Here is a 20,053-nt window from a genome sequence, read left to right on the forward strand (position 1 = left end):
AAAATAAACCACCACATCTCTAGGCAACTTTCTCTGTTTAGCAATCCACGAATTCACACGAAACACTTTGTCCATACCTTGTTTTAATTCAGATGCTGGATGGTTCAATACTCCCTCAAAAGCCTCAGAAACCAGCTGCTTTAAATCTTCCTTAATATTCTCTTTTAGGCCTCTAATTCTCACAGCAAACTGCATCTGGTAAAATTGAGCCAAGCTCTGTTCACTGTCGATTTTGTCTTTTAAATCTTCAATTTCCAATACTTTTGCTTCTAATAAAGCATTCTTTTGAATCAAATCTTGCACTTGATCATCCAGCACCTCCACACATTTAGCAACTTTTTGCACTGAGGACAAAATGTCTACCTTCATTTCTCTAAGTTTCTGTTCCATCCTTTCTTCCATTCTCTGCTCCAATTTCTCCAGTTTCTCCTCCATCTGTAGAAATTTAACACCCATTGACTCCAAAATTAACTGGGTATGTTTTTCAAGATCCTTCGATGTCAATACATCAGGAGAATGCAACGCCTGCAGCAATGATTGTTGTTGCACCGGAGAATTTCCAGCACTCCGAAAAGTTCTAGGGGGAGGTTTAGCCGCCATCTTTTACTTACAATTGTGACGCACTTTCACTTTAAGTTTTAAGCAAAGTCCATCAAGCTTGAGAGTAAAATAAAATCTTCTTCATCTCTTCATCTTTCCCTCTTGTACTGCTCTGCCTGCTCTTTCCCTTTCATAGTCTCTCCTTCAGGCAGGGATGGTCGCAGACGCCTGGCTCTGCTCCATGAAGTCCGGAGCAGAGACGCTAGCCAGCTGGGAGCAGCCCAGGCTACGGGGGAGTTCAATCCTTCAGCCGCCCAAGCTCCAAGCTCAGGCGGCCCCGGAGAACTCAACCCCCACCTGGGGGCTCACCTCCTCCTCTTCTCCCGAGGAGGGGGCTTCAGATTCGCCCGAACAGCTGATCGGCGCTGTTTCGGGCGAAAAAACACCAGCTGAGCCGCGGGCAGCCCGGGAAGGCTCCCTCCGTCGCCGCGGAGCCACCGGAAGACAGGTTTGCTTTTTTTTTAATATATATATATACCTTGTATTCAGCTCTGGGAAGTAGGGGGGGGAGGGGGGAGGTAGGGGGGGGGTTAAAGGAAAATTGTATTTTAAAACTTTTCAATAAAAAAAAACAGAGTTCTTAAGAACACAAGGTTTGGGTTCTAAAGGAATATTTTATTTGCTTCTTTTTTCCCATTGGAAAGAATTGATAGTCAATTTAGGATTTTTGCATTCTGGCAATTAACATGCTCCGAACACGTAAGAGAAATAGGCAATTGTTATGGGAAATATAACAACATTCATTTTCCTTGACTTAAGAAGGCAAGTAACGAAGTTGTTCTGTCTGAATTTAATGTAACATCCAAGAAGCAATTCCTCTTCCCATCCCTAACAAAATATCTATCTTAATATAAGCAATATTTCACAATATACTCAAAACTAATCTTTTCCAAGCATTTTCTATTATGTCTTCTAAAGTAAACATTAGATATTGTTATTTAAACTGAAATGTCTACGTCTTGTGCATCCACTTTTCAATCATTTTTATAAATGATTTATGTTTTTCATCCAAGAATATTTGAACAACCTGTAGAGAACGCTGCTGTGCAGGCATGCTTAATACTGTACTTATATTAAGGACCCAACAGGATTTCGGCAGCTGCAAATGAGAATATTATGGTGGTGGAAGGAGGAGACATAGCAGGCATTACAAATACAGTCCATCATTACCCTACATCAGAGGTGTCAAACTGCTGGCCCACGGGCCAGTTGCATCATACAGAGGCCATGCCCAGCTCCGGCAATGCAAAAAAAAGTAATGATACATTGCGGCACATCATGTGATGAGTTTGACACCCATGGACTGATTTTTTTTGCAACTTATAGCATTGGGTAAAATATCACCAAGCTACAGTAACTGTTTTAGGTCGATTATATTGCCAAGGAAACGTGTCAATGCTACTTTAATTAAAGTAGTTATGTTTCTGTTTTTTCTTTTATTGCTAGCTGTATATAGCACTTTAGCTACACTAATGTCAATGTCCCATAGCAGCATACGGCCATTTGTATATTTAGCTACACTAGGGTTTTATATAGAGAGAAACCTCAATCATACTTCATTCAGGGAACTCAATTTTCCACTTTCTTATGATAGGCTAAATCATGAACCCTGAGTGGTGTTAGTATAACATTTTAGCATAAAGCATGACTACGCAATATGCTGAACCATAAAATATCTGTACAACCTATATTTTGGGGGGCATTCACATATCATGGCAGGCCATGTTACCATTCTGTATTTACAGTCAGCACCATATATAAAACATTCAAAAGCTTGTAATGCTTTGACAGAATTTCTATAAAAATATTATTTGGAAGTTCATGTGACTTTTTACTGAATTCTAGCACAGGTTCAGGAAAGGAAAACTGCAAGCCTCAAGAAAGAACATGCTGCAAAGCATCTAATTCCTACCCTAATTCATGATCTGAAATGCATTCAATTGTGTTCAATTATGGCTCTTTAAAATTTCCAAAATATTAATATTGCTAAAGGAATGTATTTGGGGAAAGAACCCCAAAATTTAGGAGAAATGAAACTATATGCATGATTGCTGAATTCTAAGAAATATACCATCTTTTTTATTTTTGGATGTTTAATAGAAGCAGGCAGACAAAGTTAAAATGCAAACAAAAGTCCATCAATGTTATAATAAAACAAAGGAAGAAAGTGGGATATGAAAGTGGATTATTTTCTTCCTCTGCATGAAATACATTAATTTTAGAATACTGAGAAAGGATACTGGGACAAAGCTTCTAAAAACACATTCTGCAACAAGGAAAGTTGTATAATCAATCTTATTTTCTGCATATGAAATGCTGGCATGTCTACATTTTAGATCCTTTTGTTTTTCTTAATTTCATGGATTTCAAAAAAATTGGAGCCAACTTCTCTTTCATGGCAGAAAATTTTTATTTGATGCATTTTCAAATACAGCTCAGTTTCTTTCACGTTTAACCATTTTATGAGTTCAGAATAAAATATGAATATTTATTTTTATTAAGTTTTATTATTTATAAGGCACCCTATCTCCTATGGTATTTCTGAGAAAAACTTTTTCTTTGTGCTTTCATACATCCTGTATTCCAAAAAATTTAAAAAGGCAAAACAGCATATTTGAACAAGAAACTCAACGAAAACCCTAATATGTAACTGGAAAGGTTACAAGTGTAATAATGAATTAATGCATTTCCTTTTCAGTATTGTAAAAGCCATTCAGTTTTGAGGAAAAAACACCAGTGTGTTCTGTCAGTTAGACATAATCACAAATGCTTGGTATGTTTTCTTGCAAAAATAGGAGGAAAGTATGTTGGATGTGTTCATTGCCTTGAGTTATTTCTAAAAATAATAGACAGCATATAAATAATCAAACAAATAAAAATAAATAAATATGCATTGATATGTGACCAATGGTACGTCAATCATGTAGAAGAATATCTAGCTAAGGAATAACACTGATGATAAATACATTTTTCTCATAGATTTTTTATTACCATACAAAACACCACATCTCAAATAACATTTCTAATTCAACTTCATTGAATAAGGTGCTTCAGTGCTTAATCAAACTAAAATTGATTTAATATTATGAAGGATTTTATTAAAGCCAATAAACACTTCATTAGGTTTGTGGAAGACTTGGGAAACACTTCAGAAAATGTGCTTTGGAGAGCATGGGAACAAAAACTTGAGTACCTTTCTGTAATTTTATGATGCAACCACATCTTTTTTGAGATCACAGTGCTGAGTTTGCACTTCAAGCGTTCTGAATCACCTTTTTCAAATAATTTCTCAAGTGCAGCTTTACTAATTCTACTTTACATACCACAGTTTCAACTCAAATTTGTTTAAAGATCAGAAACACTGAAGTCCTACAAATCAACTTACCGCAAGAAATCTATCTGATAATGTAGAGGATGCATGCAATAAGGGGTTAAAAAAGTGATCAACTTCTACTGTGCTGTATGTTATGCTGCAGTGTTTGGTAAACTCGTGTGTTTAATTATAAATTATACAGTGTCAATTATAATTCAGAGGCAAAATTGCTAGCCATTAATCTCTATTAATTAGCTTGCAAAAAAAAACGTTATTTTGCATAATAATCAACGCCAAAAGACACTAAAGCACCATCTAATTCGTGTGATATATTCCACGGAGCATTTTTCTTAAAGGTATCCTGATTTATATAATAAACACGTACGGATTTTTCTGATTAAGAAGACCTAGATGCAAACTGACACTCCGTGCTCACTGCTCTTTGATGTCATTATCCTTGACAAACGGCCATACCTGGATCTCAGATTCATTCAACATTACCAACATGAATCTCTGCCAAGTATTCCCACAACTAGAAATCCTGTATCTTAGAGGACACTCGATGAAGCCAGGCGGCTTCCTCGTTTTCTACTGCCAGGCGCTGAGCAAGCGAGGTGCGCACGTGTGACCGTGGACTGGGTGTGACCAAGACACAGACAGACACAGAACACACACACACACACACACACACACACACCGCATGCTGCCCGAGGCCAGAAGGTAGCGAAGCATCGCCTGAGGAATCTCCCTCGCCCTTCTGAAGCCTTGGGTGGGAAAGGGGAGACCGCTGGAGTACAGCACCCTCCCCACTAGCGCCCCCCCCCCAAGGAAACATCCTGTCCCTTTAAGAGTAGGCCCGGCTGCCGGGGCCACTGGTGAGGGACTGCGAAGGAGTGGTGGGACGGGGGCTGATCCCGCGGCCTGGTCTAACGGGTCCCTGCTTTGGTGCCACCTGCCCCGGCCCGCGAATCACGGCGTCTCACCTGTGCGCGTAGCTCGGCTTAGGCCGAGAGTAGCTCCCCGAGTTGTCCGCCCCGCTTTCCCTTCCCGGCCTCTCGGCCCGTGCTGCGTTGGCGCTGCCTGTGTCCTGCCGCGGCGCCCTCGACTTCTGCTTCGACAAGATGGCGGCCGCGCTATTGCTGCTGAGAAGGAGGCGGCGGCTGCGGGCGCTGGGACGGCGGCGGCGGCCACTTTCGCTCACTGAGAGGAGAGGAGCAGGGACACGGGGAGCCATGGCGGGGGGGAGGAGAGGCGCCATAGCCAGGCCAGAATAATCGAAAGCGGCACCCCCAGCTAGTGCTCCGAGCCCAGACACACAAACATTCCCCCAATGGGCTTCGCCGCAACTTTCGTGCGGGCCTTAAGTTCATATCCCGCCTTCAGTCCCCGTACAGAACCCAAAAGAAGTAATCCAGAAACGATTCGTTTATCACTCGATTGGTTGAGTCTGAGAGTGACGGAAATTGCCGAGTGCTTTCGGCTCCCAGAAACTAGCGTGAGTTAGCAATTCTCGCGCGAAGCTCAAATAAAGAGTCGCGAGACTGATATGCCAACGGGACCTCCCTGGAAGTGACGTCTTGTTTCTACTAATCTTAGCTAGACATAAAGGAGTAGTTGTGGGCCCAGGTAGGCCTCAACTTTGATTAGGATAATTAGGTTTTCAATTATGGACACAATAGGTTTACGAACACCTTCGGAAATCCACTCTTCCAGATAACTGGGCTTTTCCCCCAGCATTGTCGCTTGCCCATGGCTGTAGATGGCTACTTTAAAGCTTAACCGTGTCAGACAAACATACCTGGCACGTTTTAAATTGTATTTTTTTTTTCTGGCAGCGTTTGTTCCAATTCAGTATCGAGATTATTATTTTTTTGGAATTGGTGAAAACTACAATATTATTTTCATTGTAAGGATACCCTCGGAGACTAAAATTAGCTTTGGGGATTTTTTATTTTTTTTTTGAGGTGGAGATGTATTCAAGTCAGCCTTGATTTTTTTTTTATTTTAATTCCATTTATATCCCGCCCTTCTCCGAAGACTCAGGGCGGCTTACAAGCTTAGCAGTAGCCTTCATTCTATGTATATGCCTGCTTATTAGGGCTTTCACACACACACACACACCCCAAGCGGCATTATTACAAAGTCAGCTTAATTGCCCCCAACAGTCTGGGTCAGGGGTAGGCAACCTTGGCTCTTTTATGACTCGCGGACTTCAACTCCCAGAATTCCCGAGCCAGCTATGCTGGCTCGGGAATTCTGGGAATTGAAGTCCACGAGTCATAAAAGAGCCAAGGTTGCCGACCCCTGGTCTGGGTCCTCATTTTACCTACCTCGGAAGGATGGAAGGCTGAGTCAACCTTGAGCCTGGTGGGATGCGAACCTGCACTAATTGCAGGCAGCTGGTGTTACTTAAGGAGGACATTAGACATTGGCATCTGCTTAGCTAAGTCTCTCAACTTACTGGGTGACATTTTCAGAAGTGGTTTGCCATCGCCTTTTCTGGACTGAGACAAAGTGACTGGAGTAAAGTCACCTAGGGGGCTTCATGTGGGAGGTGGACTAAGACCTCAAAATATTCCAGTTTCTAGCCTAGTACCAAATAGGCCTTGGATGTGTCATCATTATATTTCTTGGCATTAATAAGGGGTGTATCATTACAGGAATGACATGAATAAATCCCAAATTACTGTTGTGCCATAAAATTGAATTCGGTAGGTAGACCTCCATGATGTTGGTCTCCAAATGGGGCCTTTGGGTCAGTGCCACCATTCCCTTTATAATCAAATTTATCTTCCTTGATGCTGATGCTCTTCCTTTTACTTTTCAAGAGAGTTATTTTTAATGAATTACAGAATAAGAGAGTTGGAAGGGACACCGGAGATCTTTTAGTCCAACCCCCTGCTTAAGCAGGAGACCCTATACCATTCAGGATTAATGGTTGTCCAATTTCTTCTTTAAAAACTCAGGACACAGCACCAACAACTTCCAGAGGCAAGCCGGTCCTCTGATCGATTATGCTCACAGACAGAAAATTTCTCCTTAGGACCAATAGCAGATCCCCTGCCCAGCCTGCTCCCTCTCTCACCATCTTTTAGTTATAGTTTGTATTTTTATAGTGTGTATATGTTTGTATGGTTTTATTGCTTTTAATATTGTAACCTGCCCAGAGTCACCTTGTTGCGAGATGGGCGGGCAAACAAATTTAATAACAACATAAAAAAAATTAAAGAAGACATTCTTTGTTTTTCATGTCCTGAAGAAAATGGTCTTCTACTAAAAGTGTCCAATTTCAATCCATTTCAACTTGCAGATACCTAAGGTATTAATTTGTACATGTTCACGTTTTACATTCCATGTTCCTACTGTAATTCTTTGCAGTTTGAGATTTTCTTTTCCTGCATGGTAACATCAGCAATCAGATAGCCATAGTATTAGTACTCCAAAAGATACTCAGCACTTCCTCAGTAGCATGTTGTGTGGCACCAGGAGTGGGGGATGGCAACATCTAGCACTGTATCAGTCATTTTATATTTACTACTCATGTGCAATATTAGCATGTGTATCATATAAGCAGACCATACTATCAACAATTTGGGCAAAAAAGATAGTGTTTACCTTCTTTCTTAAAGTTTAAAAGATGGCTTGGAAGATTTAGATTTCCTAAAGCTGAAATCTTAACAGTCTGCAATGAACATTGTATTTGGGGATATGTTTGTCTGCAAGATGTGCATAAAATGGACACTCTGCCCATTTAAAAATGAGTGCTAGCTACTACTTTACCACCTCTAAAATTATAATTCCCAAACTATATTCACTCACACACAATAACACATAGAATCCATTGCACTACTTCCCTTGGAAATCAGCAATTTTATTACTGCATCCATACTACACAAATATTTTAACAAATCTAAAGTTTTATTTTAAACAGAACATCCCAACTGTTGGAATGAGTGCAATGTTGTTGTTTTTAAACAAATTAGAACGGATTATAGAAAGAAGAGTAATGATGTAACTTTTTTTTTAAAAAAATGCCAACAGCATCTCTGTGTTTTTGATGGAGCTTTGAAAAGTTTTGCAGAGAGGGTGCTGGAAAGTTTTTCGGATGTTGAGATTGGTATGTGGAAGCGGAGTGTTTAGCGAAAGCCAAGAGGGAGACAGGCACAATAAGTTTGATGAGAGGCTGGAGATTTGGTGGAGAAACAGAGAAGTGGAGAAGTAGAAAGGCCAAAAGTCTGAAGAGTGGAGAGATCAGAAAGGGGCAGCTGGAAGGTGAGACAGAGAGGAGTGGGTGATTTATGACTGTGTGGCTTCCCTGGACTCCCCTGGACTCTCCTAGACTTCCCCTGGACCTTCTGTGTGCTGTGAGTTGGAGCTAATCCCTAGCCTGAGAGCCCAAGAGCTGCAGCTCTGAAAGATGGCATGGATTCTATGATGGAGACGGAGCTGACCCGGCCTTTGTTAGTAGCTGGACCTATGATCTGTGGCAGGAGCAGGATGGGGGTAGTGCAGCCATCCTTGCTCTCCTTGACCCCTCGGCAGCTTTCGATACCATCGAACATGGTATCCTTCCGGAGCAGCTTCGGGGGTTGGGATTGGGGGGCTTTATGTTATCCTGGTTCACTTGTGGCCTCTCTCAGTCGGTGTTAATAGGAAGTGAGAGCCAGCCCTCGCGCACTGCTGCGCAGGATCCCGCAGGACTCGGTACTCTCTCCGCTTCTATTTAACATCTACAAAAAAGCTGTTGGGCGAGATCATCATGGACTGAGATGTCATCAATATGCTGATGGTACTCAGCTGTATGGCTCAGCCTGTAGTCAGTTAAGCAATGCTGTGACCTTCCTCTTGTAGTGCCTAAAGACTCTTAGGGGTGGATGGAGAGCAACAGGTTGAAACTGAACCCTGGCAAGACCGAGTGGCTCTGGGTTTGGTGTTCTTTGGCCCACGGAGAATTGCCACCTTGGGTCTTGGATGGGGTGGTACTGCCCCAAACAGACTGTGTGTATTATCTGGGGATTCTCCTGGACTCGCAACTCCTGCTCGAAGAGCATGTGGAAGTCACGTCATGCCCAGGACTTCGCACAACTGCTAGTTATGCCGTTTTCTAGACCAACAATCCCTACGCACGTTCACTCATACCCTAGTCACTTCCCATTTTGATTATTGCAATGCACTCTACATGGGGCTGCCCTTGAGAAGCATCCAAAAGCTCGTTGGTTCAAAATGTAGCAGCTTGCATGGTTTTGTGCAGAACTCGGTGTACACATGTCAGCTCTCCTATGGGAGCTGCACTGGTTGCAGATTTGCCTCCGGGTGCAATTCAAGGTGCTGGTTGTCACCTTTAAAGCCCTTATGGCTTGGGACCAGGTTATCTGAGGGACTGTCTCTTGCTGCTGGTCACATCCACCCAATCCACTACAGTTGGAAGGTGAGGAATGTTGTGGGTCCTGTCCCCTACGGAAATACATCTGGTTGGACCCAGAAGAAGGGCCTTCTTCATGGTGGCTCCCTCATTCTGGAACATTATCTCCCCCCCACCCCGAGACTCTTTCGTAAAGCCCTGGAGATGTGGTTTTGCCAGTAGGTCTGAGGAACTCAGAGTGGGATGGAGTCCATTAAATGGCTGATTTGACTGTGTGTTATCACCAAATGGGATGGAGGGGTTATTTTATTATTTATTTTTTTCTACATTGTGTTGTTATTGTCTGTAAGTCATCTAGAGTTGCTGTGAGTAGGCAGCTATATAAATTATCTAAAATAAATAAGTAACTTTATAGAGGTTAAATGTATCTGTACTTATCACTGCTGTGAAGAATATCAGAAGCCATTTCTTTTATATATTTTTATTTTACATTCTTTTCAATTTTTCTTTTCTTGTACTTTTTGCTTTTTCTCTGATTCCCCCCCCCTTTCTTAAACTTTCTTACATTATATGTTTGTGTTGATTTTTATTTTTGTGTTTAAAAGTTTTAATAAAAATTACATATGGAAAAAAGAAAGAGTACTGCATTTGTTTTTTAAATCAGAGGTTCTCAACCTTTTGGGCACCATGGACTGAATCCATGGAGACAGTTTTTTTCCATGGACTGGAGAGTGCGTGATTTTGTGTGCTGCCTGCATCCCGTGGATGGGGCTTTGCTTGTTTGTGCGGACTGGTTGCTGGCATGCTGTGGCCTGGTACTGGTTCATGGACCGGGGGTGGGGGACCCATTTTAAATCATACCTTCAAATTGATAAATCTGTACTTGCTCAAGTACACCTCAGGCAATAGCTGGCCAATTTTTAAATCTGCTACAGTGGTACTATATTTTTTTATTTATTAAAGAAATGTATATGGCTGCCCAACTCACACATGGTTATTGGGTGGCTTACAACATTAAGAACCCAGAATCTTAAGCAAACCCCCCCCTCCAATTACATGATTATACACCTTTTCTTTTTAAACTTGGACCACATATTCCATACTTACTGTTGCTCACATTAATTATAACTATCCAGAAGAAAATGACGACATAGATAACTTATTAGAAAATTACAAACTACAGTTATCCATGCCTATACCCTGTGTAAATAAAATAGTTATCCTAAGCTGATAGTATTCAGTAAATACACTTTCAATTATATAAAATTAACAAATGGAACAAAAACAAGATTGAAAGCCTTTTCCTATCATGCAATTGATGAACAATCTATCTGATTATTAAACTGAAAAGAGTGGGCCCTGAATCTCCAGCAAACAAATAGTCAACGAATAGGATCAACTGGGTTACATGAGAGGCAATTCTGCACTGTAGATAAAAAATACTGAATCCCATGTTTGTTGTTGTTCCAAAATGAAAGCCCTCATCTTTAAAAAATGCAATTTCTATTCCTGGCCTCTAGAGTTTAATGATCTTAGCTGGCGGTTAAATCTGGAAGACCCCTACTTTTTCCCCGCTTAGGAAAACCAAAGACGGTGGTATGACTTGCTGGATGAGATTCCAACAGGTTCTGACAGGGATTGGCAAGATAGCCCTTAGTAGGCAAAGGCAACCTTATAATTCGAATTCAGGTGTATTATTCATTTTTGAGGTAAAAAGCTGGGCATAGTTTATCTATTCATGCTTGTCATCTTTCAAAATCTGCCTCATTTTTTTCTGGAGAAAAACTGAACTTTCTTTGTGGTTATTTTCCCCTTCACTTTAGCCTCTTTCAATGTCGGTTTACATGAAATGTCCCCTTTCCATTTTAGAGTCTATCTCATCATCACCAACTATAGGCTTTTGGTTAACATGGTTATATATCTCTTCTTTTTTAAAGATTGCCCTGGCTATTAGAACCCCGGGCAGTATTGTTTTAGGAAATTGTTCACTCTGCCTTTTTTCCTCTTATTGCCTCCACTTGTTTTCTGATAAGGAAACCTTCCTCACTCAGCTGGAACTTTTGCACTGCAGTTTGTCTTCGAATGTTATAAAGATCTGCCAGTTGCCGTAGCTCTTCTGGTAAGTCCGTAGAAGACATCTGATTAACACAGGAACACAATAGATGAGAGCAGCACTTGATTGTCATTATTTCTTTGAAGTACTATGTCGTATCTATGAATGAGGTAAATATAAAGAATACAGCACTTTGCACTGAATTTAGAAGTTCCCTCATTTCTTTAAGGAAATTTTTTTATATTTTTGTTTGAGGAATATTAGTATGTTTGAAGGGATTTTATAAGGCTGTGCAAGGTGTTTGACAAAGGTAATTGGCAAAGTTTGTTTAAAGCCCTATTTTCAAAGCACTAAATCAGCTCTGGTTTTCAATTATTGGCTACACCCAGCCAGGTTTTTCCATCCCAGCATTAAAATAAGGTTTGCATGGATGCACATATAATAAGCAAAGTTCAAAGCTGCAGCTGCTTGCAGACTACCTGTTTTGAATCCTTTGTACACACTGAGTATTTATTGCATATTTTCAATATGAAATTCACAAATATTTCCCAAAATACTAAGGCAGTGATCATTAGGTATATTACAATATCACTTGTTCCTTGCATGTACACTGAGAGCTTATGCACTGGAGGCAAATTCCTATTCTACTCTACTCTACTCTACTCTACTCTACTCTACTCTATTCTACCCAAAGGTAAAGGTTCCCCCGCACATGCGTGCTAGTCATTTCCAACTCTAGGGGCCGGTGCTCATCTCCATTTCAAAGCCGAAGAGCCAGCACTTGTCCGAGGATATCTCTGTGGTCATGTGGCCGGCATGACTAGACGCCAAAGGCGCACGGAGCGCTGTTACCTTCCCACCATAGTGGTCCCTATTTTTCTACTTGCATTTTTACGTGCTTTCGAACTGCTAGGTTGGCAGAAGCTAAAAACTGGTGTTGTACCTATTCCGATACTACTATTATTTTGATATGAGGTGAATACTTGTTAATACTTCCAGTTGTATTTTATATTTTAGATATTAACCTTGTTTGGCATCAATTCTGATTGATTTAACTTACTATTACATTTTATTTAATGTTAATGAACTGCTCTTTTACTAATGTCCTAGAAAGCAAGATATATAATAAAATAAATACAGATAAAACAAATACTTTTCACAATTAAATATATAGTAGGAAGAAAGAATCAACAATCATTTTTAGTAGACATGTTCTGCTGTATGAAAATTCTGAATTCATATGAATATGAACATCCAACTCAATAAAATGTAAAGCATGTAGTGAAGTTTTGCAACAGCAATTCTTCCACATAATTAAAACAAAAAGACAAAACTTCATTAATGCCAGATTCAGTGCCAATAAAGTACTTTAGTGGTTAATAGCTAATAACATTAATAAATTAGATGATCCTACCCAATAGTGTACAATTGAGATGTAACTTACCTTGATGCTCCCCAGGGGGTCTGCAGATCCTTGCCGAAATGCATTCAAGTAACTATCTATTAATGTTGTTAAATCAGACATAATTTCATCAAGCAACAGCAAACGGAGAGGGAGGAGATACACTGCTTCCATGGCTAATATATTCAACAATACAGGTGGGAGGGGTCGCATAAACCAGATCTCAGGATTTTCCTATATGAAAAAGTACAAAACAGTATTTTCAGTATTCTTCAAAATTGACTTTGTTGGTAGAAGTGCAGATATAGTCTAATAGAAAAGAAACAAAAGAAACATTGAAAGAATTTTCACTCTGTATTAACTCAGTGGTTAGCCTGGATGACCCATTTACTCTCAGTCTTATCCTAGATGTTAACAATATTTATCTATTTATTATTTATTGGTTGTATAAAAATACATCAAAATCTGCCAAAGACTTCTAGTCTTTGATTTCATCAAAATATGAAAACATTTATGAATGTAAAATTCACAAAAACCTAACAATAAAACTATCTGCTATGAGTCACAGATTATATCAACGGAAATAGAGAAGTTCTATTTCACCCAATTTCCAGAATGTCATCAGGATAGCCACTAAACTATTAAGAGCCCATATTAGGGTTTACTTTGTGACAATAAAGCAGCAGAATGTCATTATTTCTCTTCCATTATTGAATTCATCAGCAGCTGCCCAATGGCCCTCCTGAGGGCGATCAAGTCTTTGCTAGGCAGGAGTAGGCAATGGGTTCTAATGTATTAGGAATATTCTGATTATTTGGTGGATAAAGTCACACACTCCAATTGGCTGGGTTCATCTGAGATATTGGGGAAGTCTGATATGATGTAGGATATGTTTGAGTTGGTGAACCTTGAAAATAATAACAACAATAACAACAACAACAACAACAAGACCTGGCAATGGCTAAGAGCAGGAAAGTTGAAGAAAGAGACTGAGGGACTAATTCTGGGTGCACAAGACCAAGCCTTAAGGACAGATGCATACAAAGTCAAAATTGAGAAGACAGCAACAGACAGTAAGTGCTGCTTATGTAAAGAAGCTGAAGAAACAGTGGTAAGCTGCTGCAAGAAGATTGCAAAGACTGACTACAAGCAGCGGCATGACAAAGTAGCAACAATGGTGCATTGGAAGATCTGCAAGAAATATAGTTTGCCTGTAAGCAAGAACTGGTGGGATCATAAAATAGAGAAAGTCATAGAAAATGATAAAGTTAAACTGCTCTGGGACTTCAGAATTCAAACAGACAAGCACTTGCAACATAACACCCCAGATTTAACAATTGTTGAAAAGAAAGACAAAAAAAGTCTGGATAGTGGATGTGGCAATGCCTGGAGACAGCAGAATAGATGAGAAAGAACTGGAGAAGATAACAAAATGCAAAGTCCTACAAATAGAAAGACTGTGGCAAAGGCAAGCAATTACCTATAGTAATAGGTGCCTTGGGTGCAATCCCAAAACAACTGGAGCACCCATTGGCATTGACAAATTCCCTATTAGTCAATTGCAAAAGGCAGCCTTACTAGGAACTGCTTCCATTTTGCGATGATATCTGTAATACCATCAAACGTCCACATCTGCCTATCCCAGTTCCTTGGTAAGGACTCGATAGATAGACACAGTCTGAACATCTGGCTGACTGTGCGAATAATAATAATAATAATAATAATAATAATAATAATAATAATAATAATAATAATAATAATAATTACATGGGGTAGCCATGGGACTACTTTAGGTGATTCACAACCATAAAAAAGTTTAAACCAAGCACAAGTAAAATAATAGAATAGAATAAACAAGGAATAAGAAAACAAAGAAAACACATTGATATGACTAGTAAAAAAGATGGGTGTGTGGTGAGCAGACAGTGCAGGGGGTGGGGAGAGAGAGGTAGAGCCTGCTGTAAATCTAGCAGCCACCTCCAGACTCGAACTCTCCCGTTGGGAAGAAATTGACATAATTCTCTGCACTATTATTTCAGCCACTTGTCTGCTGTACCGAGGCTGTTCCTGTTGTCAACCTCTGGCTGAAAAGCCCAGCCAAGAAAAACACCAGAGCCATCAAGTCCTCTAATGTAATCTTTACTGAACAGAATCATTTCAGTAGGTTCAAAGTGAAAGCTAGTTCTGAAGAAAAAGTGGGAAACAAGTAATTAACTCTCTGACAGTTCAAGTCATATTGTCCAATACATTTCGCAGTAATTATTATGGGGAGAAACTTTGGTTCACCAAAACAACTCTTCCACAGCTCCGGCTTTCTCATGATGATAAGAACACCTGTGGATCCAAAGCATTCCCCGTCTCCCTCCCCACTCTGTTGGCAAGCTAGAAGCACAGAGTGGGCCTAAAGGCAGTAGGGTCCATAGCTTGACACCTGTCTTGATAAGGCAGCTAGGGAGATGACTGTAAATGAGTTTATGTGATGGTATTGGCCTCTTTGAGGGACATGGTGGTGCTGTTAGGCTTGAAGGAGGCTGTGTCATGTCCCTTCCTCAAGAGGCCATCTATTGCCCAGTCTCCAAACTTCCCTTTTTAGGAATGGTTGTTGAGAAACTGAGGATCCTATAGCTGGAATTAGGAGCACTGAGTTAAGTGATTGTGAAGGTATCACAATCACTTAACTCAGTGCTCCTAATTCCAGCTATAGGTATCACAATACTGATCACAATCAGTTCCGGTCAGTGTTGGGTGGGGGACAGAAGTTACCTCCCTTTGTGAGGTGCCATAGGGCTCACACTCACTCCTCTCTTGTTCAACATGTACATGTTTAAATGTTTAAATGTGTATTATGTATGTGTACACTTTCTGAGAGCAAGCAACTGAATTTCATTTTTAATGTGTGCCATTGTGCCCACAGTAAAAAATGACAATAAAGGCTATCCATCCATCTATCTATCTATCTATCTATCTATCTATCTATCTATCTATCTATCTATCTATCTATCTATCTATCTATCTGAAAACACTGGCTGAGGTCATTTATTAGTGTGGGCTCCACTGATAAGCTGATGATATCTAATATTATTATTTGACCCTCAGTCAGCCAAGTGAGGCTATCAAAGCCCCATCCCTGTGCCTGGATGTGATGATGCAGGACTGGATGGGAAGAAACCAACTGACTCAATCCTACCAAGACCAGGTAGGTATGGTTGTTGAGACTGGCTAGATCTGTGGGAATTTCCATCTTTACTTCTGAATGGTGTAGCGCTATTCCTTCAATCAGGAGTGAGGCACAACTTGAAGGTCCTCTAAGACTCAGAACTCCCCTTGAAGGTTAAGAGGACCTCGATGCTGGCTGTATTCTTTCCTGAATTGAGTGGCCCTTCAGATGGTCAATCATGCTCTTGTCACCTCACAGCTCAACTACTGCAATGTGCTCTGTGTTGGGCTATCTGGAACATCGTATGAAAACTTCAACTGGTTCAGAATGTAGTGGCCGAAGCAGTGATGGGCTTGCCTTGTCAGGCCCACATGGTGCCTCTGCTGCTGCACTGATTGCCAGTGTGCTTCCAGGTGAGAATCATGGTGTTTGTTGTCAGTTGTATAGCCCTACATGGCATAGGGCCAGTTATTTAAAGGAATGCCCATCTCTCATGGTTTCTACCTAGCTGGGATAGTCAAACATAAGAGTGTGTGCTCCAAATCCAGTCACTTAAACAATTTCATCTTTCAGGATCCAGGAATCACATCAAAATCTAATAAATTAACATTAATACTGATCAGATATTTTCTTAACTAACATCAAAGTATGTACATTTATGCAGCAATGAGCGATAGTGAATTTAATAAAACTTGCATCAAAATAAGAGTCTGTTGGATTGCCTAATATCCCATATTTGCACCAAAAATTAGAATTCAGGTGGTCCTCAATTAACGACCATTCATTTAGAGACCATTTAAATTATATATATTTTATACATTATAACGGCAATGAATGAGGGGACTTGCAACTGATCCTTGAAGTTGCAGCCATCCTAGCATGCCCTCATGTGGTCATGATTCAGGCACTTGCCAAAGGCTTACAATTAGGATGGATGCATTGTCCTGCGACCACGTGATTGCCATTTATGACCTTCACTGCTGCTTTCTGACAAGCCAATTCAAGGGGGAAGGATGCAGGAGGTTGCTGTCAGGGATGGTGCTAACGGTGGTGGTGCAATGGACTGTAGTGAGACAGCAGTTTCCAAGGAAGACAGTAGCATACTCCAAGTGGGGGGAAGTAAAGGAGGGGGACAATACAGTGTAGAAATTAATTAATTTCATTTCGAAAGGCTACAAAATATTTCACACTACACAACATAAATTCTACCTTGTTATCTGCAACGTCTAGCTCTGTATGAAATAAAGAAAAATCACGGATAAGTATTCAGGATAAATATTAAGTGTATGCTATTTTAGGCATAATTTCTGTTACAACCTTAAGAAGGTATAAAATAGATCATGGGCTATAAGCAGATCTGATTTCCTTCCGCTCACATGATGATGCCGTCAGAACTAACCATCTTACCTCAATTGCTTGCTGTTTGTATTCCAAGAAAGAAATGCATTTGTCAGGCAGCCTCAAATACCGCATTAAACACTCTTGTAAAGTGCTGATCCTGTGTGGAAGGTAGCCACCTGTTTCCACTGAGAACTGTAATACATCAGCAACCTATGGGAGAAAAAGTGAAAGGATCAATTAGTCACTTCTGACTAATTGAATATAGAGAATTATTCTTCTGTCACTATCGTTTTAATATTAATCCAACAAATAGCTTTTTGTAGATTTAAGAATATTTTTCAGCAAATCAATGGTATGTTACTATGGTAGGAAATAGAAAGGCAATAAAAGGCTGTTAGATGTAAATATCTTGACTGAGAAACTTAAGTTGTATGGGATGTTTTATGCATATATATTAAGGACAGAAACCTTTCAGCTACGGTATTACTTTATGGGGTAGTAGTATATTAAGCTACTTTCTCTCAAATCTGGTTACATACAAGGGTATTTGACAAGCTACCTGTGTATCAAAGACATTGGAGAGTACAATTCCATATTGGTGAGAAAGACAATCTGAGAGCCAACGGCAATCATGGATAACCTAAGAAATATGAGGAAGAAGCAATATTATTTTGATTAATTAATGTAATAAAATTAACATATTTTCTGGCCTTTTAAAAAACACAATTTCATGTTTCACCTCCATATGTTATTGGATATCTGTTCTACATAGAGACATACTTTCAAAATATTCTTGTCCTCCAGTATCATGTGTAGTCCATTCTTGAACACTTGAGCTCCCAAAACAAAAATGTCAAATAAGAAAACCTGACGTTCTGTTGCAACCTATAGTAAATATGTACAGGAAAAAAAATAAAATTATAGATCTGCTGAAATTCAAATATTAATATTAGAATATGGTTAGAGTATCAATATTTTTGACTTCTCTTAATTCTAAAGATGTCACAGTGGCATTAAACTCATTTAAATTGATGCAATCTGATATGGATAGATTCTAACTAACACCTTCCATAATATCTTGATGTTTTAAAGCAAATTACAACCAAAACACCTAGTACTTTCTATAGAAATTGAGAATTGTGTGAAGGGCACCAGATATAAAAATAGCAAAATATAAAACAGCAAAAATGAGGAATTATACCAAAAGGCAAAGATAGATTATTTTTATTCTTAGACCATTTTTGCTAATAAGAAAACTATTTTTTTATATATTTACATTCCAAACTGCAAGGCATATTATGTATTCTTACTTGTAACCAAGAAAGTTTTCCATGCCGACACAAATTGACACCCTCTGCTGCTATACTACATACCCTTTGATTTTTGATGTGCATCATCTAATAAGGAAACAAAAAAATATAGTTGAATATGGAAGACATGTAAAACAACATGAAACTAGTTGTTGTATACAAAGTTAAACTGCTTCATTTAGATGTAGGAAGATAAAAGGTTGATCAGCACAGTGTGTGACAATGTCCTCTATGTACCAGATCCATACTTTGGGTTCTATGTGTAGGAGTGCTATAGATTCTAGACAGATCAGTAGATAAGATGACATTCATGAAAACCAACTAGCAGTCAGAAGACATGATGAAAACTCCTTCCTTTCACAACATATGGACAGACTTAATCATAATTTCAACTGGGAAACTGTGAGCATCCTAGATCAAACCTAATTCAAAAATGCTAGAGAATTCCTGGAAGCCTGGCACTCAGAGAAATCACTCATCACATAGAGATAAACAACATCTACATCCATTCAAAAGAGACAACCCAAAAGGAAACAAGAAAACCAAAACACCTCCTCACCAGCAATCAACACCCAGATGAGAGATTAACACCAAGATAAACACTAGAACAGCAATCAAGGTAAACAATATCCCAATCAAGGAACCACCAACTCAGACAAATAAGCTAACAGCAACCACCAAGACTGCTCCCACCAACATTGATAAGGCAAGCCATTACTATATAAAAGGAGAGCAAATTCCACTGTCTTCTAGCACTGATAACGTTACCTAGTTTGGTAATAAAATGTCTGCAAGAAAACAACCAAGCTCAGAGAGCGCCCAGGGCCTGACATGCTATAAGCAATTAAAAAGTGTGCCATAAATAGTGTTATCTTACAACAGCTGGGTTTATTCTTAATTTAGCTCCATAAATATGGCAACCTTTTGAAAGTGGGGGGGCATAGGGAAGAAAACTTTGATCCACTGAAGGATTCTTCTGCTGCAAATGGAGAAGTTGCAATACAGGGAAAATCAATACAGATTTTGCCACTGTTCAGGAAAATTCCATGACTCTTTGAAATAGTTGTTCAGTGTGACTGGATCACACACTGAAAGCCTCACTCATAAAGCCTCACTCATCCACATAGCAGAAGAGTAATGGCCAGAAGTAGAGCATCAGCTTGCTGATTTCACCATTTCCTAAGGATGCTCCCTAAGGTAGTTCTCAACTCACAACATAGCAGACCAAAGGACAGCAGCATTCCAAGCTCCAGATCAAGACATCACTAGTATCTTAAATGGGACTCAGAGTGCAGCCATTCTTCAATTCACCAAGCCTGGATGTACAGCTACACTTTTCACTTTAAACAAGAGGGGTGGTGACTATGGGAGCAGACCATGCTTTAGCTGTGATGGCCAGTGCTTTTTTTTTTTTTTCATAGAACGCACCAGAACAGAGTTCCGGCACCTTTTTTTTGATGGATTTTTCCAAGTTTTAAAAATAACTTTTGAAAATTTGATGTTTGGTCCACGTGG

General features: G+C 39.7%; 2 protein-coding genes across 6 annotated transcripts in view; both read right to left on the bottom strand.

Moving 5' to 3' along the window:
* Positions 1–5,319, bottom strand: part of INO80 (INO80 complex ATPase subunit) — a 95,873-nt gene extending 90,554 nt beyond the window's left edge. For 2 of the 5 annotated variants that reach the window (XM_083365790.1, XM_083365788.1), the window contains exon 1: positions 4,897–5,319. The gene's annotated coding sequence lies outside the window, so the exon portion shown is untranslated. Of the gene's footprint in view, positions 1–4,610; positions 4,677–4,896 lie in introns of those variants that run through there. The other 3 variants (XR_014492855.1, XM_083365789.1, XM_083365791.1) reach the window with 3 other exon arrangements.
* A 2,528-nt stretch (positions 5,320–7,847) lies between these two features.
* EXD1 (exonuclease 3'-5' domain containing 1) overlaps positions 7,848–20,053 on the bottom strand; it is a 39,182-nt gene continuing 26,976 nt past the window's right edge. The window contains 7 exon segments of the mRNA XM_083366053.1: positions 7,848–11,263; positions 11,265–11,413; positions 12,773–12,964; positions 17,295–17,438; positions 17,788–17,868; positions 18,009–18,113; positions 18,539–18,625. Coding sequence (XP_083222179.1) covers positions 11,116–11,263; positions 11,265–11,413; positions 12,773–12,964; positions 17,295–17,438; positions 17,788–17,868; positions 18,009–18,113; positions 18,539–18,625 — 906 coding nt within the window. The 3' untranslated portion in view covers positions 7,848–11,115.

The sequence above is a fragment of the Vipera ursinii genome, assembly GCF_947247035.1.
Source record: "Vipera ursinii genome assembly, chromosome: 1".
Taxonomy (NCBI): Eukaryota; Metazoa; Chordata; class Lepidosauria; order Squamata; family Viperidae; genus Vipera; species Vipera ursinii.